We start from the raw sequence: 23,776 nt of genomic DNA on the forward strand, positions 1-23,776 counted from the left end.
CTGTTCCTAGTTTGCTGAGACTTTTATTTATTATGAAGGGATGTTGAATTTTGTCAGTTGCTTTTTCTGCATCTGTTGAAATGGTCATATGGTTCTTCTTCCTTAGTCTGCTATATAGTGAGTTACACTAATTTTTAATGTTGAACCGGCCTTGCATTCCTGGGATAAACCCTATTTAGTTGTGGTGTGTTTTCTTTTTTTATGTATTTCTTAATTAGATTTACTAATATTTTGTTGTGGTGTTTTACTTTGACATGTAATTATATTTACTTGTAATGTCTTTTGTCTGGTTTTGCTATCAGGGTAATGCTGGCCTTATAAAATAAGTTGAAAACCTTCCCTTTCTTCTTTTTTCTGGAAGGTATTGTATGGAATTGGTGTTATTTCTTTCTTTACTGTTTGGTAGAATTTTCCAGGTAAACATCTGGACATGCATTGTTAGAGATTTTAACTGCAGATTTAATTTCTTTGATAAATTTAAAGCTATTCAGGTTATTATTTCTTCTTGAGAGAACTGTGGTAGTTTGTGGTTTTTCAAGGAATTTGTCCATTTCATCTAAGCTGTAGAATTTATGGGAATAAGTTGTTCATAGTATTCCTTTATGAGCCTTTTAATGCCTCTAGGATCTATAATGATGTGCCCTTTTTTATTCCTGATACTCATAGTTTGTCCTGTCTTTTTTTGGTCAGACTGATTATAGCTTTATTAATCTTTTTAAAGAAATAGCTTTGGCTTCCCTGGTGGCGCAGTGGTTGAGAGTCCGCCTGCTGATGCAGGGGACACAGGTTCGTGTCCCAGTCCGGGAGGACCCCACATGCCGCGGAGCGGCTGGGACCGTGAGCCATGGCCGCTGGGCCTGTGTGTCCGGAGCCTGTGCTCCGCAATGGGAGAGGCCACGGTAGTGAGAGGCCCACGTACCTCAAAAAAAAAAAAAAAAAAGAACTAGCTTTTGGTTTCATTAAAAAAAACTTAGGTGGTGTTTTCCATTTAATTGATTTCTGATCTGTTATTTCCTTCTTTCTGCTTGCTTTGGCTTTGATGTCTCATTCTTTTTCTAGTTTCTTAAGGTGGATATTTAGATTATTGATTTGAATCTTTCCTTCTTTTCCAATACAAGCATTTAATACTATAGATTTCTAAACTCTTTTTAGCTGTAGATCACAAGTTTTGATATATTTTATTTGCATTTTCATTCAGAACAAAATATTTTCTGTTTTCTTTTGTTACTTCTTTTACTCATGACTTACTTGGAATTGTGTTAATGCCCAGATATTTGGGAATTTTCCAAATATCATCCTGTTATTGATTTCTAATTTAATTCTACTACATTAGAGAATATAATTTGTATGACTTCACTTCTTTAATATTTGTCAAAGTTTGTTTTATGGCCTAGAATATGGACTACCTTGGTAAATGTTCTTTGTGCATTTTAGAAAGTATAAGATTTTGTTTTGTTTTGTTTTTCTACTAATGCTAAGTGGAGTGTTCTATGAATGTCAGTTAGATTAAGTTGGTTGATAGTATTGTTTTAGGTATTCTTTATCCTTGCTAATTTTCTGTCTACTTGTTCTGTTAGTTATTGAGAGAGAAGTATTGAGATCTCCGAATGTAACTGGATTTGTGTGTTTCTCCTTTCAGCTCTGTCACTTTTTGCTTCATATATTTTGAAGTCTTAATGTTAGGTGCAGCATCCTCATTTAGGATTGTTATGTTTTTTGTAGAACTGACCCTTTTATCATGTTATGTTTCACTTTATCTGGTGTAGCATTTCTTGTTCCAAAGTCTACTTTGTCTGATAATAATATGGCCACTCCAACTTTGTTTTGAAAGTGTTTGCATGGTGTATCTTTTTCCATCCTTTTCCATTTAATTTATCTATGTCATTATATTTGGAGAGGGTTTCTAGTACATAGCATAGAGTTGGATCTTGTTTTTCAACCTGATTTCACCATCTCTTCTAATTGGTATGTTTAGATGATTTACATTTGCTATAATTATTGATGTAGTTCAATGTAGGTGTACCATTTAATCATTTGTTTCCTATTTATCCTCTCTGTTTTTGTTCCTTTGTTTCCTCCCTCCTGCCTTCTTTTCTCCGTCTTTGGATTATTTTAAAACATTTTTTTTAGTATTTCATTTTAATTTATCTATTGTCCTTTTTGTTTGTATCTCCTTGTATTTTTTTAATGGTTTCAGTATTACAAGAAATATACCTAACCTTAAACAGTCTACTTTGAGTTTATACTTTGCCACTTAAAAAAGAATGTAGAATCTAACAACCATATAGGTCCCTTTACTCTCCCTCCTTTATGCTATAGTTTTCATGTGTATAACATCTACATACGTTTAAAATACCAGAAGACAATGTTCACGTTTTTGCTTTCAGTTGTCATACTTATCTTAAAGAACTTAGAAGGACAAAAGTAGTCCATGACATTTACTTAGGTATTTATTATTTCTGTTCCTCTTCCTTTATTCATATAGTTCCAAGTTTCCCTCTGGTATTATTTCTCTTCAGCCTGAAGAACTTCCTTTAGCATCAGGTCTCTTGAACAATATATGTTGTTAGTTTTTCCTGATCTGAGAAAGCCTTCATTTCACCATCATTCATGAATGATATTTTGCCAACTCTGGGTTGATATTTCCATTTCTTTTAACACTTTAAAGACATCGCTCTACTGTCTTCTGTCCTGTATAATTTCTGACAAGAATAATTATTTGAGACATTCTCCTTTATACGGCATTTCATTTTTCTCTGACTGTTTTCAATATTTTTTTTTTTTTCTCTTTGGTTTTCAGTGATTTCATTATCACTGGGCATGGATTTTTTGGTTAGCTCAGCTTCTTTGATCTGTAAATTCATATCTTCAATTTTGGGAAGTTTTCAGTAATTATTTCTTTTGAGTTTTTCTGTAGCTATTTCTCATCTTCTTTGGATCTCCAATGATACAGATGTTACTTTTGATATTTTCCCACCTGTCTTAAGGCTCTGTTCATTTTCTTCTGATTGTTTCTCTCTCTTCTTCAGATGAGATCATTTCTGTCTTCAAATTTACTGACTTTTACCTCTGTCATATCCATTCTACTATTAATCCTATCTAGTGAATTTTTTATTTTGGATATTGTTTTTTCAATTCTAACATTTCTATTCTTTTTTTATAGTTCATATTCACTTCTGTCAATAGTGTTTATCTTCATCTGGTGGAACATAGTTATAACAGTTGCATAAAGTCTCTGATTGATAATTCTAAAATCTGGTTCATTGTTTTTTCCCTTGAGAATTGATCACATTTCTCTTTCTCTTTGTAAGCCAAGTAATTTTGGATCCTGAACATTTTAAATACTGAATTGTAAGAGTCTGGGTCCTATTATAATCCTCCGGAGAAATTTTTGTTTTTTTAAAGCATACATTCAATAGTACATATTCAGACTTTGAGTTCTGTTTTACCTTCTTTGGGTGATGTCAGTAAAGTTTTCAAAACCTTTGCTGTGCTGCGTTGGGGCAGTCTCATGCACGTGAGGTGTGACCAGTATTTGTGCCTATTTTTGTACAGAATATCCAGGGATCTCCCTCTCTAGCTTCTGAGTGGCAGGGGGTTCCCTTTTCCCAATCCTCGCACCAGGTAGATGAGGTTTCTCTCAAGTTGTTGCTCTAATATGCCTTCTACATAGTTCCCCAAATGGGGCTAATCTTATGTGCAAGCCAGGAGAGAAAAGAGGGGGGAAAATAACAGGAAGTCACCCCCGTATGACTTAAATTTCTTCAAGTTTTATTTCCACAAACCGCTTGCTGTTGTTTACTTTTCAGAGTCCTCAGATTGCTGCTTTTTGTATTTTGCCCAGTTTTTAGTTGTAATTATGGGGAGAGATAAGCCGTAGTGGGCTTTACTCCATCTTGATCTATCACATTTTTGTTTCTAATTGGCATTTTAAAATATAGAAATGTGAATTATAAATATCTGTGGCTTAGGTTGTGGCTATGTTTATTTTCTGTTGGTAAACATTATTTGATATTTAAAATAACAGATTCTATAATTGAAGAAGCTTGCTAATTTTAAATGTGGAAGAATGTAAAGCATCACTTTTGGACAAACAAAACATAAACAGACCATTCTTACCTTATTATTCACTTGGTTAACACAACTGATTAAAATAAACACAGATACACATACAAACCTTTTCAAAGAAAGAGTGTTGTGAATGGCTTTGAAGTACTGGTATCTGTCTTGTTTTGAAATTGGTAAAGTAAAAACTTTTTTTTTTGGCCACATGGCAAAGCCTGCAGGATCTTACCCATGCCCCCTGCAGTGGAAGCATGGAGTCCTGACCACGGGACCACCAGGGAATTCCCAAACTTGAACTTCTAAAACTTGTGGAATATTTGCTTGAATTAGCTATCTTTTTGAAAAATGTAGAAAGGAATGATACATTTTATCAGTACCTTAATTTTTCAAATTATGAGTTATACCTTCTAAATTCATTAGGGCTTTTCCTTTGAAAAACAAGTGAACTTTTTAATTGAAGTATAGTTGATTTAAAATATTGTGTAAGTTTCAGGTGTACAGCAAAGTGATTTGGCTATATATATATATAGAATCAAAAATATATATACATATTTGATTCTTTTCTATTAAAGGTGTTTACAAGATATTGACTGTAGTTCCCTGTGCTATACAGTAAATCCGTGTTGTTTATTTTATATATGTTAGTCTGTTAGTCCCATATTCCTAATTTATCCCTCCCTCCCTTTTCCCTTTGGTAATCATAAGTTTTCTATGTCTGTGAATCTGTTTGTTTTGTAAATAAGTTCATTTGTACTACTTGTAGATCCCACATGTGATATCATATAACATTGTGTCTTTCTCTTTCTGACTTAACTTCACTTAGTATGATAAACTCTAGGTCCATCCATGTTGCTGCATATGGCATTATTTCATTCTTTTTTATGGCTGAGTAATATTCCATTGTGTGTGTATGTTTGTATGTATGTACATACCACATCTTTATCCACTCATCGGTTGGTGGACACTTAGGTTGCTTCCATGTCTTGGCCATTGTAAATAGTGCTGCTATGAACATTGGGGTGCATGTATCTTTTTGAATCTGAGTTGTCGTCTTTTCCAGATATATGCCCCGGAGTGGGATTGCTGGATCATATGGTAACTCTATTTTTAGTTTTTTAGGGAACCTCCATACTGTTCTCCATATGTGGCTGTACCAATTTACATTCTCACCAACAGTGTAGGAGGGTTCCCTTTTCTCCACACCTTCTCCAGCATTTATTATTTGTAGACTTTTTGATGATGGGCATTCTGACCAGTGTGAGGTGATACTTCATTGTAGTTTTAATTTGCATTTCTCTGATGATTAGTGATGTTGAGCATCTCTTCATGTGCCTGTTGGCCATCTGTATGTTTTCTTTGCAGAAATGTCTATTTAGGTCTTCTGCCCCTTTTTTGATTGGTTTGTTTTTTGTGGGTTTTTTTTTGGATATTGAGCTGTATGAGACATTTGTGTATTTTGGAAATTAAGCCCTCGTCTGTCACATTGTCTTGAAATATTTTCTCCGAGTCCACAGGTTGTCTTTTCATTTTAAAGCAAGTGAACTTTTGATAAACGTTTAGTGATTTCATTCACAAAAAGACATAAATTTAGTAATTTCATTTATATAAAGGTTAATTCCTGGTTAAATCATTTAGGGAAGCATGTTTAAGTAAATTTTATTTTTAAAAGATCTGTTGATATATGGATATGCATACTAATTAACGAGCATAATAAAGTTTGAAATGCTTATATAGAGACTGGGAAATAGTTTATTCATGTCCATTGTTATGCCTTTATGATTTTATTTTTAAAAGATACTCTTAAAAGTAAATTTAATTTTTGCACAGAAGAACCATTTAGAGTGGTTTGTTGCAGCATCCATGAATAAAATCTGCTTGTAAATTAAAGTAACAAATTGGTCCTTAAGGTTGTATTCTTTATTGACTTTTGCCCAAAATGTCACACAAGTAGGAAAGTGATTACAATTACCATTTGAAATATCTTTCATCTTTATATGTAACAGTGTTTGGATTCTTTGGTTCAAATTTGTGCTCTTTTGTCCTCTTTACATTAACCTCTATGTGAGATTTGTTGCTTGGACAAGGGAGAATTGCATTATAAAACTGCAGACTTGGGTCCATTTTGAAATGGTTTGTCATTAGCTATTAGGATTGGACACTTGTAAACTTTTAAAAAATTTGCTTTCCTCTCTCCCTTTAAATTAGGTGCTCTGTGGATGTGTATAGTTTTAAATCCCCACTGCAAGTTGGAGCAGAAGGCCAGCTGGCTAAAACAGTTGAAAAAGTGGAATGGTGTTGACGTCTGTCCATGGGAAGATGGAAATCATGGCAGTGAATTACCTAACTTAACCAATGCTCTGCCTCAGGGTGCGAATGCTAACCAAGGTGAGTACACAGTGGTAATCTGCTCACTTTGTATCTACCTAATTGTGCATCTATGTTTATAACACTAACTTACAATAGATTTGGGAAAATTATTTTACTCACTTAAGAACTTGCTATATAACTCACAGACTTAAAATATGTTTTGATATGAATGTGTGTGTGTGTGTGTTTTAAGTTTTATGTGAGACCTTTCTATAACTTTTTTTCATATTCTCAGAATACAGATGGGTATAATACTTATATATACTACTAGTATGTGTTAAAATTGCCTATTAATTATTTAGTTTGAATATATTTTTAAAAATCATGGAATGGGTGGGTAGTATATTGTAAAACAAAATATTGAGAGGATTGAGGAGCTGTGTGTTTTTATATCTGTTGGTCAGTTCATATTTGAGCTACTATACAATTTAATCAGTTAAAAATTCCTAGTTTTAGAATACAGCAAGTAAACATTTAATGACTGGGGCTGCAGGAGCATGGGGTGCTGCTGGCATTCAGACCAGGAAAATTCTTTATTGTGAAGGACTGTCTAGCATACTTGTTCCCACCTACTGTAGGCTAATAGTGCCCTCCGGTCTTTGGACAACTAAGAAATGCTCCCAGACATTTTCAGATAGCCTCTTAAGAATCTCGGTCTCTCATTTCTGTATTGGTTTTTGTTTGTTGTTGTTGTTTTTAAGCTTCTCCCTCTCTATTGGACCCACCCATTTAGCTCAAGTCTCTCTCATCTTAAAAAATCTTTCCTTGCCCCCATTGTCCCTGCTAGCTACCACAGAATTTCCTCCTCTCTTTCAGAACCAAATCTTTAAAGTAGTTAACTCTTGCAAATACAAATTTCGTTCACTAACTCTGTCACTCTTCTAGTGTAAGTTTGTGCTGCTGCTCCCCCTTTTTTGAGAAAACCTGGAAGACTTTAAAGTTATGATAGATGCAAGGTGGGAGTTAAATGACATCAGAAGGATTCAGGAATCGAGACTGTCATTCTGTTTTCTGGCCCCATCTGGAGTTGGTACTCCTAGAAAGAGCTGGACAATGTGCTGAGAATGAAATGTGATGTTAGCATAGTATTTTCAGTCTCTACAAAGAGAGAAAATAATATGTATTACTCCATAGGGACTTGTCCAATCAAAAAGAAGTTTCAGGCCTTGGGAAAGATGATCGTCTGGCTCTCCTTTGTCTAGAGATATTTGCCTTGGGAATTCAGTATTTGAAATCTGTCGTATCTTTATTGCCCATGATGATTTTATTTAATAACTTCAAAGAAAATAAATCTACCCCTTCCTTATACCCCAAGTTTTTTTCCAGAAGCTCAGAATTTTCAAGTTTAACAATTCAACATTTATTCTCTTCTATTGCTAGAAAAAGGTATGCTTACGTCTCCATAGGCAATAAATTTTTTTTAACTTTATTTGGAGTTTTCTCTGTGTTTCACTCCCCACCTGCTTTTTTGTGACTGCCATCCTAACATTTTACAGTTTACTTTTTTACTTTCCATTTGGTTGCTTTCCCCTTGGTTAAATATGAATATTTCAGAGGCTTTAGAAAACTCTTAGGAAGTGGTCCAGCCTCCGGAAAAAAAGAGTTCATTTCATTTATGGTTTGGCCCAGGGATATGAAGTCAGGACTAGTTTCTAAGGGCAATATTTTTAGCTGTTGTGCCTAAAGGCACCAGGGCTCCTCCTTTTAGCAGAACACCCACATTCTCCAGAGGGGCTGTCGGAAGAGACATCCCTACAGAGGGGCTCGGGTGCTCAGCCTGCAGTACTTCTGCTGGAGGGCTGAGCGGGCTGGCAAAGGGAGAGCCTTTGGTGACAGCAGAGCCCAGCAGCCATGCCGCTGGGCAGCGAGTGCATGTGGTACAGACCATGGGCAGAATTGCATGTGTTTGCACATCAGAGTGAAAGTGAAGCACAAATCAGGCCCTGTCTTCGCTGAGATTATTTGTTAGAATTAACTGACAACATTAGAATCCACACCCTTAGAAAGAGTAGTGTGTTTGTTTTTTAAATATACCTGAATGAGAGCCTTTTTAAAACTTTTTTGGTTAAAAAACTAATATTATTTTATACTTGAAAATTTTTTACAGATTAGTGTTTATCGGTTATTTATTTACTTATTTTGGCTGCGTTGGGTCTTCGTTGCCGCGCATGGGCTTTCTCTCTAGCTGTGGTGAGCAGGAGCTACTCTTCATTGTGGTGCGCGGGCTTCTCATTGCGGTGGCTTCTCTTGTTGCGGAGCACAGGCTCTAGGCATATGGGCTTCAGTAGTTGTGGCTCACGGGATCTAGAGCGTAGGCTCAATAGTTGTGACGCACGGGCTTAGTTGCTCCACAGCATGTGGGATCTTCCTGGACCAGGGCTCGAACCCACGTCCCCTGCATTGGCAGGCAGATTCTTAACCACTGCACCACCAGGGAAGTCCCTGTGTTTATCATTTCAACAATTTGGTTAAGATCATCTGTTTCTTTTTTCTGTTATTGCGAAAGTCAAAAAAACACAGATATCTAAGATAAAATTTGACCATAATTTTGATACTTAATCAATTTTTGTTTGTATATCTTTTTAGTCATTGTCTATGTATTTTTTTTTTTGTTTCCATGCTATTATAGAGCTTTGTATCTTACATTTTCGTTTAAATACCAATAGTATTTAGTCTTTTTTATTACAGTTGGTTGTATCAGACTCTTAGAGCTAACCACTGTCCTGGTGTATGTCCTGTACGTTGCGCTATGCTCTTACAGTCACATACAAACATGAAAAGTTAAGATTTTAATTTTTTCAATGGAATCATACCCACAGCTTGCTTTTATTATTGATACCACAGTGGGTCAAACAGACAGAACTCTCATTCTTTTAATAAGTGTATAATAATATGTTGCTTTCTAAAGTCTCCTTTTAATTTTAAATTCTGTTTCTATGATTTGAGTTAAACAAAATAAATGAAATTAGAAAGCCATTTAAAAATACTCGTGTGAGATTTGGACTTTGGAATATTTGATTGATTGACTATACGAAGTCATGGAACCAGTTTCTTGTTGAGTAGGGGTAGATTTATTCTGCTCTGCAAAAAGCCGTGGTAGGTTCCAAAGGCTATTAAATGTAGGGCCAACTCTTCCCATTTGCAAAGTGTCCCTCCGTCTGCTGCTAACAAGGAGTCTGGGCAGGGGCCAGAACAGATACATCAGTGTTTAGGCCTCTCAAATTATGTCATCCATGCATTTTGATATGTCTGCCATTCAAATACAGATGTCTAAGTCCACCTGAGACCAAGCTGAAGTAATGTCTCTTTCTGTTAAAGACCATTCAGAAGCCTTTCAGAACAGCCTAAAGTAGCTGAATTTGGAGTGAGGTTATCTGTGTTTTGATCTTGACTGCCATTGCCTGGCCGTGTGACCTTGGCAAGTCACTTTACTTCTCTCAATTTTCAGTTCCATCAGCAGAATAGAGGGGTTGGTCTAGATGAGTTTTCAGAGCTCTTCTTGATTCAGTTGTATTTTGATTTTTATGATTTCCTTTATGTCTGTGCTTAGCCAAAGTTCCAGGGAGAGGAAGATGAAACTTTACCAACTAAGGAAGCTCCAGATTTTCCTTCTCATTTAGTTAAGCCTCCGGACAGTGAGGGGTGATTCTTGAGCTAAATAAAGCACACATAAATAAAGATAGTTTGTTACCCTGAGTGTCAGCTGAGGCTCTTTCTAAGGTTTCTGCCACAGTTTAAGGTAAGTCTGGAGTTGGGGACCTAAGGGGTGGGAGTGCAGGTAGAACTTGAACGATTTTTTCCAGAAGAACTGAATAATCCCAGAGGTTGGGGTAAAAATATCCTTTATTCCCCAAACATTTCTTTTCTCTGTCAGGTCCTGAAACTTGAACCCTCTTCGGAGTGTGTGCTTCTGCTCTTTTGTGATGCCCTGGCATACACTATGCTGGGGACATCACACCAGTCATGGAACCTGCACAAGAGTCAGGAGGCAGCCTGTAGGGGCAAGGTAAGTGCGCTGGTTTGTTTTGTAGCTATGTTGTGTGGCTTTGTGAAATGTTAAATATATGCATTTATGCCCTTTGGGATATAAAGTGACATTTAATCATTATATCCCAAGAAGCATAATAGTTTTAATTGTGCAAAACCGCACAATATAGTTAAAAAATACAACCAAAAGCACAACCCTTCTGCGTATTTTTAAAGGCTGATTGCATCTTCCTGAAAGGTTCCATGGCTGGTGTCTCATCTCTTGCATAGTGTTTGTGAGAGCTGTTGATCCCATCAGGGCAGTTCACCACAGCACCTCAGAAGTGGGGAGCAGTGAGTTTTCATGTGATTTTTGTGCCGAGTGCCTCCTTTCAGTGTATTTGGCATGGAAACTAGACTTGACGGTTCTTTTTGCAGGATGCCTTTAACCTTAGCTCTGAGGGCTGCAGAGTGTTTGTGTTTGATAAAACAAGTGAGTGAATGGTGGCTCTTTGGTCTGATTTGCCTCCTAGTACTTAGGACATGAGAATATTCACCCTTCATCCTTCTGCTTAGGGGGTGCAGGACAATGTGTGTGGGTGTGTTCATGAACATCTGGCCACAGAATGGTATGGTATGACTGATTTATTCACATGTGAACAATAGCTGACACGGCTTTCTGAATTGTGGAAAAAACAGATTCATCGAACAGGCCACATCGGACAGTGTTCACCCGAGCCATCGAGGCGTGCGATCTCCACTGGCAGGACAGCCACTTGCAGCACATTATCAGCAGTGACCTGTACACCAACTACTGTTACCATGACGACGCTGAAAACTCCCTCTTTGACTCCCGCGGGTGGCCCCTCTGGCATGGTAAGTGGCCAAACCGGAAAGACATTTCCATGACTTACTTCTTTGTTTAGTTTCTATAGCATTATTGGAGTGGGAGGAGGAGAGTTGAGGGATTCAATGGGAGATGGATGAATGCTTGGCAATAGGAGTTTTCATTCAAATCCAAGTTCAGAAATGGTTTCTTGTGTCTTTTTAATAGTATTTCAGGGGAAAACATCTTACTATTAAGTCCTGTTTTTATAGATATATCTGATAATGGCAACCTTCCCCCCTTAACTTTCTGTTTTAGAACATGTTCCTACAGCCTGTGCACGAGTGGATGCATTACGTTCTCATGGGTACCCCAGAGAAGCACTGAGACTAGCAATAGCTATTGTTAACACGTTAAGACGGCAGCAACAGAAACAGCTGGAAATGTTCCGAACTCAAAAAAAAGGTAAATGTGTGAAGGAGTCTGTTTCCATTGGAATGGGATTCTTGGTGATGATGTCACTAGGTTTTATGCTCTTTGGGGAGAGAACTTTTAAAATTAGAGCCATGGTGATGGCTTTACTCACCACTCATGTGAAATATTTAATAGCTGATCTGTGAGAAATGTTAGGCATCCCCCCACCCCCACCTGTTGAATGTTGTAAGAAATAAAATTTTTTTACAAGTTTCTTAGGTTGGTTAATTTTTTAAAGGGGAGGTTTTTTTTTTTTTTTTTTTTTTTACTGTTTGAGTTATGTCGTATGTCGGAATTATCTACAATGCAAGTTAGCCAGATATTTCATTTTGTGAAAGAGCATTTTAATTGTGATAGTAAGGGCTCTGGGGGGGTAGACTGCCTATGTTTGAATCCTGGCAGGAGGTCCCAGCTGGGAGACCTTAGGCATTGACTTGACTATGGAATGGGGCTCGGTTGAGGACCTGTCTCTCAGAGTTGTTGAAAAGATTAAACTAGTTAATTTCTGTAAAGCACTGAAAGCAGGGCCTGACAGAGTGTGAAAGCACTGTAAAACAGTTTAATTGTAATAATTTGTACATCAGGACATGATATGTATTTAAAGCGATCAAACAGAACTCCTGGGGACTGCTCTGGTGGTCCAGTGGTTAAGACTTCGCCTTCCAATGCAGGGGGTGTGGGTTCAATCCCTGGTTGGGGAGCTGAGATCCCACATGCCTCTTGGCCAAAAAACCAAAACGTAAAACAGAAGCAATATTGTAACAAGTTCAGTAAAGACTTTAAAAATGGTCCACATCAAAAAAAATCTTAAAAAAAAAAAAACTACACTCCAATGAAAGCTAAGGAGAAAAACAGAACTGGATTTTTCAAATTCTGTAAATAACATTCGATGAGCTGTCAACTGACAGGACACATTTAACTCCTCTTTATCTCAGTTTATTAATCTTTTAAATTTTAAATAAGCATTACTTAGTAGTAGTAATTGCAAAAGGGTTGTAAGGTGCATAGGCCCTGATCAAAAGAAAGACATATGTATGCTTTTTCTGATTAATCCGTGCACTTCTTTTTCTTCTGTAGGTGTAAATCTTTTAATTTTTCTTTGTTAGGATTGTTTTGTTTTTACTCTGGAATTTTATATCTTATTCAGAGAGAAGTAGTTTTAGTTGTGTTTTTTTGCTTATGTTTTTGTTTTATTCCTTGGATGATTTTACACACATCTAGGGTACAGCTTAAAATTATCAGTTGTTGTTGAAGTGGGCTGGAGATTGGAGCGAGTGTTTGTTGTAATTTTTGATATCCTCTATATTGGAAGTATTAAAAATGTTAACATTATCATTTATATGATGAAAGAAAATTCCAAAGTTACCACTGGAACCAAGGAAGGGGGAGCTCAGATGGGATTGGAATGTGATATCCCCAACAATCATTACTTTGTCCAGTTCTTTGTGTTTGTCATATCAACACTGGTTACCAGCTGTATTTACAAAATATGTTGCCTGGCCCTTTGCAAAATTTTTCTGAAATCTCCCTTCCCCTAAACACACACAATCTATGGCCAAAAGACATTTAGTTTTGAAAAGTATAAAAGATTGAAATACTCAGGCTAAGAGAGAGTGAAGTACTTTTTATACTGCACCAGGAGAGCTTGCTCACGATGATTATCAGAGTTTTGAAATTCATGTTGATCTCTCTGAAGAAATGTTTTTAAAATTAGTTTAATTAAAATGTTACAATATCTAAGAAATACAAAGTGTAAAAGTGTTAGTTCATGTAGGTAAGTTGGGACACATGTTAAGATAGACTCCTTTGATTGTCTTTGAGGTCTCTCTCAGACTCATTTCTCTTTTATCCTGCACACAATGAAAACTTTAATTTCAGACTATTCTTTACTAGCACTGCATATTTATATCTTTCCCTACTTTCTTTTCGTTTGTCCATATTCAAAGAATAGGTTTTTTGTAACTGTTACAATTCCAAATTGCTGTAACAGTTATTTCTTATGGGGCTAAGGTTAGTAAATGAAGTATCTTGTACATTTTCAATATTATTCGGCATGATATGTCAGCTTTTTAAAAAATTGAGATATAATTGACATAGAACATATTAGTTTCATGTGTACAGCATAATGATTCCATATTTATATATTTTGAAATGATCACCACAGTAAGTCTATATATAAATATATATGTATGTGTGTGTGTGTGTATATATATATATAGAGAGAGAGAGAGAGAGAGAGAGAGAGAGAGAGAGACTTGTTCCTAAGAGTGATGCTCATGTTTCTGCTTTCATCCTGGTTGTGTATATGAAAGCCAGTGACAGAAATTGAAGGGAAAGACCTTTCCAAGGAATCTAATACCCACCTTCTATAAATTTTAATACATTGTGCCAGGTCATGCTTTATTTTTATGTACTAATAGTTGATAGTCCAAAACAGAAGACTTCTAAAGAAATACTGAACTTGCAGAATGGCTTTTTAGCTATTTACAAGCCAATATTTTTCTTGTATATAGATTTTATTATAGTTTCCTTTAAGAAGGAACCACTATTATTTATAACTTTAGTAAACAGATGTAAAATATTGCATTGTTTATTACAATAATGGAATATACCTTAAAATATTTGCAGCTTTTCTCTCAGCACTCTTAACTTGAGAACTTGAAAGTTCTGACATTACGTGAGGAAAATGAAAAGGATATGTTTCATCCAAATTGTATGTTATCTTCTGCTATAGTTCCCCTTTGTGGCAAAGGTCCTCTCTTAAATGACTTACAGATCCACGATAAGGAAGATTTTTATAAGGTGATAGGGGAGTAATTTAATAAATATTCATACGGAAGTTCAAGTCCGACCCAGGGTACAGCTGCCTTCTAGACTCCATTTTAGATAACCCAGTGAGCACTGACTCTGAGAGTACCTTCTTAACGTAGTTGTAGAGTTAGTTATCCAATGATAATTCCAGGGGGACTTAGTTCTCTCTAAAGCCACTCCTAGGAAGTGAGGAGAGTTGTCCTTAGCTTCTCAGGTAAAAATTTAGAATTCATTTTCCTCATACATCATAATTTAATAGTGTAAGTAGTAATGTTAACCTAGTAGCCTGAGCATATGAATTAAATAGATGTTTGAGAGCTGTCTTGGGAAGTTAGCACCATTTATATTGATTCACAGATGAACCTTTAGAACTTAAAACAGTTCACAGGTTGGGGATTTTATGTACCTTTGTTTTTTAATTAAAGAGGAATTTTGAATTGAATTTAGTATTAATTTGTCAGGATGCTGGAAATGGTAAAGCCTTTCTGTCCTCTACTTCTCTCCATGTCTCAATTCCCTTTTCTTACACAGAGCTACCCCATAAAAGCATAACCTCAATAACCAATCTGGAGGGCTGGGTTGGACACCCCCTGGACCCCGTGGGCACTCTTTTCAGCAGCCTAATGGAAGCCTCCCGCACTGATGATGAAAGCTTCCCTGTGTTCTCAGATTTTACAGGTAAAACCATTGACATTTGTCTCATGTGCTTTTTTCCCCTAAACCCTGAATGGCATTCATCACTGGTCATTGTTTTTCTTCACAGTTTGTTTTATGAATCCATATAGTTAACAGTACTAGCAGTTCGCAGGAAAGGGTACTCACACTTTTCAGGCAGGCTCCTACAAACTGGGAAAAGTCTTAGGGTTGACAATTGGCAGCATGTGTCAAGAACCTAAAAATATTTATTCCCTTCTAGTCAATGATTGTACATCTAAGAATTTATCTGCATTTATGACTGTTTTCCAGCATAAAGATACAAAATAAGGATGTACATCATGTGGGAGGGAAGAAGGATTGTCCCTTCACTACTCCCATGGTTGGATTAGCTTGGAGAGTTAAGCATCTAGCCTGTGGTGGTTGCCTTCATGGATTATGGGTGACCCAAACTCTATCAGGAGGGTGAGGGTATGGTATGACTTTGAATTCACTTTTCTTGGGAGTTGGACAGTTGAAGTTTGTTAAGAATTTCTAATAGAAACACCTTAACAGAGATAAGAGAATCCTCAAAGAATCCTTCTCTTGTGACTGATGACTCTTTGATAACAAAAAGGACCATGGAATTGAGTTACATATATGTTGTATTCTCTACTGTTTTTGTTATAAATTACAACATTGTGATAAAAGTATGGAAATTTTTTTTAACGCCAGGCTTTAAAAAATTGATAACTATTGCAGTCATCATGTAATTTTACTCTTGTTTAATTAAAAATTTGTTTACTCTTAGGTATGCTTAGTATCTCTCCTTAGATTTATAGTTTTCTTTGGTGATTCATTTTTAGTGAGAGAAAAATATTTGTAATATTCTATCCCCCAGAACATACACATTTAGTCATTCATGGTCATTTTTTAAAAGATATTGGAAAACTATATACTTTAACCTAAGAAACATGGTTTTCTGGCTTTCTTGGAGTTAAGTCAATAATTTATTTAAGAGTACTAGGTAAAATAGATCGTACTTATCAGGGTACCTGCAAAAGTAGTTTCTCAACTCTGATTTCTTTTGTGACAGAGAATATGGGACAGTGCAAGTCTCTGGAATACCAGCATCTACCTGCACACAAATTCTTAGAAGAAGGGGAATCCTATTTAACGCTAGCTGTGGAAGTAGCCCTAATAGGGCTGGGACAGCAGCGTATTATGCCTGATGGGCTGTATACCCAAGAGAAGGTTTGCCGGAATGAGGAGCAGCTCATTTCCAAGCTTCAGGAAATTGAATTGGATGACACACTGGTGAAAATTTTTCGCAAGCAAGCAGTCTTCCTATTAGAAGGTAGTATGATAAAGAACTTTCTCACTTGTTTAGCCCATTTTACTTAGCCACTCAGCTTTCTTACGTTGGGAGTACAGTTTACGTTGGGAGTACACTTAATATGGTGGTTATCTTGATTGGTATGGTCACTGAGTGTCATAGGCATGTTCACTTTCCAAAAAATAGTATCACTTAATAAAAATGTTCAGATGTTTACATGTTTATCATTTGATTTAGGTGGTCGTGTAAGATAACCTGCTAGAAATGAGCCCCATTTAAATGCCACCAGCTTTAAAAAGGACTGTTTTTATTTAGTCTGTGTTGTTCCTGAGATAAATGCAAGTTTGATATTTAGTGAGTTATTGCTGGTAGCCATATTCCTCTTTGCTTGATCAATTAAGTAATAAAATGGAAATTGGCTGGCATTCCTCCAAATTATTGGCTGTTACGTTGACGTCTGGGTTTTGAACATGTCATTTGCACATGCTGACAAGGGACCAAAGACTGCAGAAGTGAATTTCCACTGCGCTAATTATTTCAGAGAATACATTAGGTATACATTCATCAAAGTAAAGGTTTCATAGAATCACTAAGGCAAAGTCTAGTTTTCTTCTTTCTGTAAGGTCAAGAGCTAAAGGGCCTAATACATTTTGGATGGCATTATTTTTTTTTTAATGTTTTTTTTTTTCTTGAAAAGGATAAGTGTAATTAATGTGGTAGCCTGATACTTTACACAGATTTAGGTGATGTCAAATCTTTTAAACTGCTTCTGTCTCTCAAGTACATGTGTGTTATTTCTGTGGATTTCTCTGTGATTAATAGGCTCATACAGTACGGTATCTTCATCTTATATTCAGAATGGCTATATATAGGGAAGGGATTTAGAGAAAATAGCATTTCAAAACTTTTTATATGTCCAAACCTAAAGATCTATTTGAAAAAAATATTTTCATTAAATATATTATACATTTATGTGTTTTAGAAGTGCACCTTAAAGGGGAAATATTATTCTGAATAAAACATGCTTAATTTTGGTAAAAATTCTTAATAATTTTTTGAAGCACTCTCCTGAAGTTTTTTTCCCTAAAGATAAAAGCCCATCTTGACAAATTTCAAATGATCTTGATCCTTTCATTACTGTCTTAGTTTCCTGTCATATATTTCCTTTTGATATAAGCAATATCATTAGCCATAAACTTTTCTATGCCGGCTCTTAGTTAACTCTTGGTAACTGCCTTATGATTTTCATTATACTGAGGGAAAAGATGAGGATGTGTGGTTTTCAAAGTTGATAGTGTCTGATATCTGTTCATCACTTACCTTTTTAAATGTCTCCGTGTTCATTACTCATGAATATTTTTTAACTTTGTCTTAGTCTTTGCTTAGTCCATACGTTCCCATTAAACATTTTAGTGAGAACTGTGCTCTGTAAGGAGGGCTGATGACCCACCCCATGCTCCTCTCTTTTCCCAACCTTGCTAGGCCCCAAAGAGTGGTTGGTGCAGGACAGGAAGAAGTCCAAGGGGAAGCCAAGGGACCATTTCTATAAACTCCAAAAGATAAGCGCTCCATGACTGAGATGACTGCACTGGGCACCAAGGTCTTCATACACTTATACTCTGTGAATTTCAGGGGCAGATTAGTTAGCAGACTCAGGTGTATGAAAAAGAGGAAACAGTAACCCTGTATTTTATTGCTGAGTGTTAAATCACTTCTGGACACAGTATGGGCACATTGAATCAATTGGCATATTGGAAAAGCACTTCTGGGGAACTTAGATTTCAAATTTCAGTTTTTCATTTTTCAGTACACCAGAGTTCAGGCATTACACTGACTATTAATCAACAGATAATTCTGTGATACCTGACTGAATGTTTTGCTTGTTGGGAGGTGTTATTATGTTGATTATGCATCCTGGCCTTCCCTGCATAGTATAAGAAGGGAACTTGATGGTACAAGGGAAACACTGAAAGGAAATGGAAGAGAAATGAAGATGGAAAATATACAAGTTTGCTGTAATTAGTCCTTAAAAAAATAGAGTTAATGTCTTAGTGTGTTCAGGCTGCCATTAAAAAATACTATAGGTTAGGTGGCTTAAACAACAGAAATTTATTTCTCACAGTTCTGGAGGCTGAGAAGTCCAAGGTCAAGGTGCTGGCTAATTCAGTTTCTGGTGAGGGACCTCTTCCTGCCTTACAGATGGCTGCCTTCTCCCTGAGCCCTCACAAGACAGAGACAGAGGTCACTCTTTCTGTCTCTTCTCATAGGTCACTAATTCTGTTGGACCAGGTCAAGGCCCCTGTGACCTCATTTAACCTTAATTACCTCCATAAAGGCCTTATCTTCCAGTCACATTGAGAGTTGCGGCTTTAACATATGAATTTGGGGGGAGGGCAAACATTCTATAATATAACAAATAATCTGGCCTCACTATATGAACTAAAGGTAAAATTGTAATGCCTTATCAGCTTTTGAAGAATATCAGATCGCTAAAACATTTTTAAATGTCTTAAAGACAAAAAAAAAAGAAAAAAAGATTAATAGATTTGATAAAATTAGAAATCTAGGATGGATTTTAATTTGTCTAGGTAAAAAAGTAAGTTATTTACATGACTTTCAAAGTACTTTAATAAGGAACAATTCAAAAATACTAACCAAAGAATAAAACAATGAAATTTAAAAACAACTTCTGTTAAAATGATCTAAAATGTATCATGCTCCTACTCAGTGCCCAATTCAGTAACTCCTCTCACCATTTCCTCTGAACTGCATTTCTTGCATTCTAAACTCTTCACCAGACTTATTTTTCTCATGGAAAACAAATGTATTATGTCCTTTGAGCAGTAGTGTCATGATTCATAATTCTAGAAGTCATGAAACCGATGTTAACCCAAAGGTGACATGGAAACTAATTTATAAAACACTTCACAGTAACTAAACCTCACAGCACCTAAGCGGAAAGTAGTTGAACTAACCACTGTGGTTTCCTTTCAAAATTTATTTTAAAAGTTGGTGTTGTCCTTCTTAGGGTAGCATTCAGAGAGCACACAGGGGAAGTCAGCTCTGCCACCGTGCCTGTCACAACTTACTAAGAAATGAATTTTGACAGTTTAAATATAATTTTACTTTTAAAATTGGTCTTTTGAAGTCCAAATAGTGGTAGAATCAGTTAATTTTTTTTTCTTTTGCCTACGGTGAGTATTATTCTGGTCTTTTATTATTAATCCTTTATGAGAATTAATATCTATTTCTGCTTATTACAGGCAACAATATTTAAAAGTCTTTGTAATGGGATTTGTGGTTCAGAATCCTCCCTATCCCTCCCCCTGAAACAGAGAACTCTTTTCTGGAAACCTGGCTTATTTGTGCCCCTAAGACTGACTGGGGCTGGGGCAGTTTCCAAAGTTAAGCTGTAGAGTCATCTGTGTATTTGAAAATCTGGATGCTCAGATATCACACACTGAGATAGGGTCTTTCTTAAATTCAGTGAGGTTTCCTGCTTTGGAGTGTTTATTTCTCTGAAGCAGTTATAATGTGAAAAAGTTCTGCCCCCATAGTTCTGTGATTCTCCTTTTAGCTGTGGCACAGGGAATTGTTCCTGAAGTGAATTTGATATCGTATACTCTACCCTGTAGAATCATTTTACTAAGAATTGTATTCGTTTCTACTATGTCACTTAGATTACATTCTTAACTAGATTAGCATTGTTTATATCTTTACATAAAAAATTTAAACTATACTTTACAAGAAGTCTTAGTTCCTTGTTTAGGAATGTAAAATGTGTATACTCTCTTCCTACAGCCGGACCATATAGTGGTTTAGGCGAAATAATCCATCGGGAGAGCGTTCCAATGCACACATTTGCCAAGTATCTCTTCACCTCTCTCCTACCTCATGATGCTGAATTGGCATACAAAATTGCACTGAGAGCAATGCGGTACGTATTCACAGCCCCGCCGGGCAGAGGCGATCCAAATCCCCCACTGGGAAAAATGGCTGTTAACTGACTTCTCATTCATTCATTTTTCTTGTAGGCAGCAGAAAAACTAAAAAAAGCTTCTTGGGTTATGGTGGTGGTGGTTTGTTGGCTTGTTTCGCTTTTGTTTTAAAGTAAGGGAAGAATGGTATTCTTGTCTGCTGTCACTCATGTTCATGGTGGCTTTATCCTGCGTTTTCTTGAAGCTAGAATTTGGGACTAGAGAACAACTTCAGGCCAAGTTTAACCACAAGGCAGCAACAGTTGAAACCTTCCTAAATAACGTAACTGTTTAGAAAAAATTAGATTTTTGAAGCAGTGGTAAATAACACGTATACTTGACTGAATATAATAATTGAGAGAGCCCTTCACACCGGCTGTAATTACACATTCCATCAGTAGCGCAGGAAAGCCATCCTAGCACCGAAACACCTTTATGCTCCACTGGAGGATGAGAGGGGATGGGAGCTGTATCTAGTGTTGAAGCATCGCTATTCAGGGGTCTTCCAGGATTTGTTCGCCTCAGCTTTGTTTCCATCCGCCCCTCGGTCCCTCCTTTTCAGTGATAACAATTAGAACACATTCTCTGCTGCTGACCTTCCTGTTTTCACCCTCCTTTTAAAAAGTCAGTTCACAAAATAATTATTTTTATCACGAATTCATTCTAGCTGAATATTTTTTAATGAACTCAAGATTAAATTTTTCAGTCTTATTTATAGCCTTTTAAACTTTAAGGACCTGAAAGGAATATCTACCTTTCTTAAAACATGAGCTTTTTTCCTTTTATCTTTTTTTCAAATTAACACACTTTAAAAAAATTTTTTTTGATTGTGGTAAAAGTCACATAATATAAAACATACCATTTCAACCATATTTAACTGTACAGTTCAGTGGCACTAAGTACATTTACATTGTTGTGCAACTCTTTAATTAACACACTTTTGTTAAAGTGCCGATTAGACCCTGTTATTGCCACCTAAAGACAAACCACGTACACACCTAAAAGCTTGAGGTGCTGGAGAACAGTTTGATTCCACAGAAACTTTTCATCGAAGATACTGTCTCTGCAGCCAGTGTAATGGATTCAAAAACAATGCCTTTCCTGTATGAGTATAGCTTATAAGTCACAGGAGGCCTCTTTTATGCAGCAATAGAGTGTGTTTGTATTTGTGTGTGTGTATATGTGTACCTGTGTGTCATTGTGTATTGAGGCTGACATCCTTTAATTTGACATGCTTTCCTTGGCAACATGAAATCTCATTAACATATCAGAGAAACCTTAAAAGTTCTCTCTTGTCTGTTTTTAAAATATCAAAAAATAAAATAACTAACATAAGCAAAAGTCCCCCACCAAATTACTTTGTACCACTTGGTTTGTATTTTAGAGCACAGTTTTATAAGTACATTCCTATTCCCATTTTGGGAAGCTGAAATGGAAGTTATCAGGTGAAGACAGATGTTCAGCTCTATACTTACTCAAATCCTAACAATTCTGCTCCTGTGGTAAAGGGAAGGATACTAATGTTATGAAGCCACCAGATGCTATTGCTACAGTTACTGTAAAGTTTAAGGGTAAAATAGCTAAGGTTTCTCTGTGGTTCTGGCTTATGGGAAGGTATCTTTCAGGTGGGGAGGCTTGCTTTTCTAACACTCAGAAACTCATTTACGTCCACCCTTGGTTGCTGCCCAGGCAGTTCGTTCACGGGGGACACTAGCAGGGCACAGGGGAATTGTTTTCCACCTCTTCTCTTCTACCTGCCACACGCCCTCAGCCAAAGGATGGCCATGGGAGGGAGGCGGTGTGAACTACTAGAGCATCTCAAGGCAGCCAGGGGAACAGGAAGGAAAAGAGACAGGTAACTTACTTGCTTTGTAGTCTTTCTAGAAAGAGAGGGGAGATACTGAAGAAGGGCATTTTCACAATCATTTTCTCATCTTTCCAGGGACGTTGACTAGTGTGCTCTACAGCAACTCTGGAAGGATCTGCCTGTGAATATAGGGATAGTCTGGGTTTTTAAAAAGCTAAATAGCAACCCCACCAAAATCCTTACTACTTAATTGCCACCATCAAATGCTAGCATCTCTGTTCCTAGATAAAAGGAAAAGGGAATGAGGGATTTGGCTTACCAGAGCAATAATTGCTGTTGGGTAGGGCCCCAAGCCCAGCATCACACCCTGACCCTGCTAACTTCTCCTGGTCCCCAGCTCTTACTCCACAGTCCCTAACACTGGTGTACTTGAGGGAAGGTCAGTGTTTTGATGATTGTAAAAAAATTATTGCAGTTATAGCTACTCTACTAATCTCTTTGGTGCTTATTTATATTTAAAAGAGACCGCCAAGCATGTGCTTTGTTTCAATAGTTGTTCTTTATTTGTCAACATATTCTTAAAGATACATTGATTAAAATAAGAAATCATGCTGAATTTATGCAAGGCTGTCAAGGGACAAATACTTGGATCATTTGCATCCATCATCTCTGATATGATTGATAGAACATTTTCTAACTACAGATTTCTGAAGTAATAAGGAACTAATTATGCAGAAAGTATGAATATATGGAAACAAGTCATTTTTGCTTTACTTTCCTTCTTACTTTGTTTTAATAAGTTAAACTTATTTGTCTCAGCTATACATTGATTCCTAACAGTTGTAATCTCAGTTTTAAATATCCACTTGACTATCAGTTTCTTTTGATTTTTTAATGAGTGATAAGATTCAGAAATTTTACAGTAGGTAAACATTAAGACTTGTGTTTTAAACCTCTCCATTGTTACATGTCTTAATTTCCTTGAATGTTGCCGTTTTCTGAATGATGCTAAAGAAAGGAAACCTCTTAGGGTTAGGCGATGGGCAATTAACGAGGTAACTTTAGCATCCAGACAGCAAAGTGTAGCTGTACCAGCTCTTCCCTCACGGAGGACCTGAACAATCGCTCCCAGCATCTACCTGCTCCTCTGGCTTCTGGGCAGTCCCTGTGGCCAGGGTGATGAACAAGTGGTAACTAAGAGCCGCCTGCCTTGTCTTGTCATTACAGGTTGCTAGTGTTGGAATCCACTGCTCCAGCGGGAGACCTCACCCGTCCACACCACATGGCATCTGTTGTTCCCAACCGGTACCCTCGTTGGTTCACTCTAAGCCACATAGAATCCCAGCAGTGCGAGCTGGCATCCACTATGCTCACTGCAGCCAAAGGTACTGGGTTGTCCTGAGGCCTCATGATTATTTTGTTAGTTTGCCTTTTTATTTTAAGGGTCGTGTTTTCCATCAGATTCTCAATAATGGTGCTTATGTTGTAAGGGATCCTTTTCTTTAGATGTTAGC

At 36.7% G+C, this 23,776-nt stretch overlaps 1 protein-coding gene across 1 annotated transcript in view; it reads left to right on the forward strand.

Annotated features, from left to right (window-relative positions):
* Positions 1 to 23,776, forward strand: part of ZSWIM6 (zinc finger SWIM-type containing 6) — a 203,645-nt gene that overhangs the window by 173,731 nt on the left and 6,138 nt on the right. Inside the window, exons 5-11 of the mRNA XM_082650143.1 lie at positions 6,271 to 6,450; positions 11,098 to 11,274; positions 11,543 to 11,689; positions 15,041 to 15,187; positions 16,239 to 16,499; positions 20,280 to 20,415; positions 23,490 to 23,647. Coding sequence (XP_082506269.1) covers positions 6,271 to 6,450; positions 11,098 to 11,274; positions 11,543 to 11,689; positions 15,041 to 15,187; positions 16,239 to 16,499; positions 20,280 to 20,415; positions 23,490 to 23,647 — 1,206 coding nt within the window. The remainder of the gene's footprint in view (positions 1 to 6,270; positions 6,451 to 11,097; positions 11,275 to 11,542; positions 11,690 to 15,040; positions 15,188 to 16,238; positions 16,500 to 20,279; positions 20,416 to 23,489; positions 23,648 to 23,776) is intronic.

Source organism: Grampus griseus (assembly GCF_964374135.1).
Source record: "Grampus griseus genome assembly, chromosome: 3".
Classification (NCBI taxonomy): Eukaryota; Metazoa; Chordata; class Mammalia; order Artiodactyla; family Delphinidae; genus Grampus; species Grampus griseus.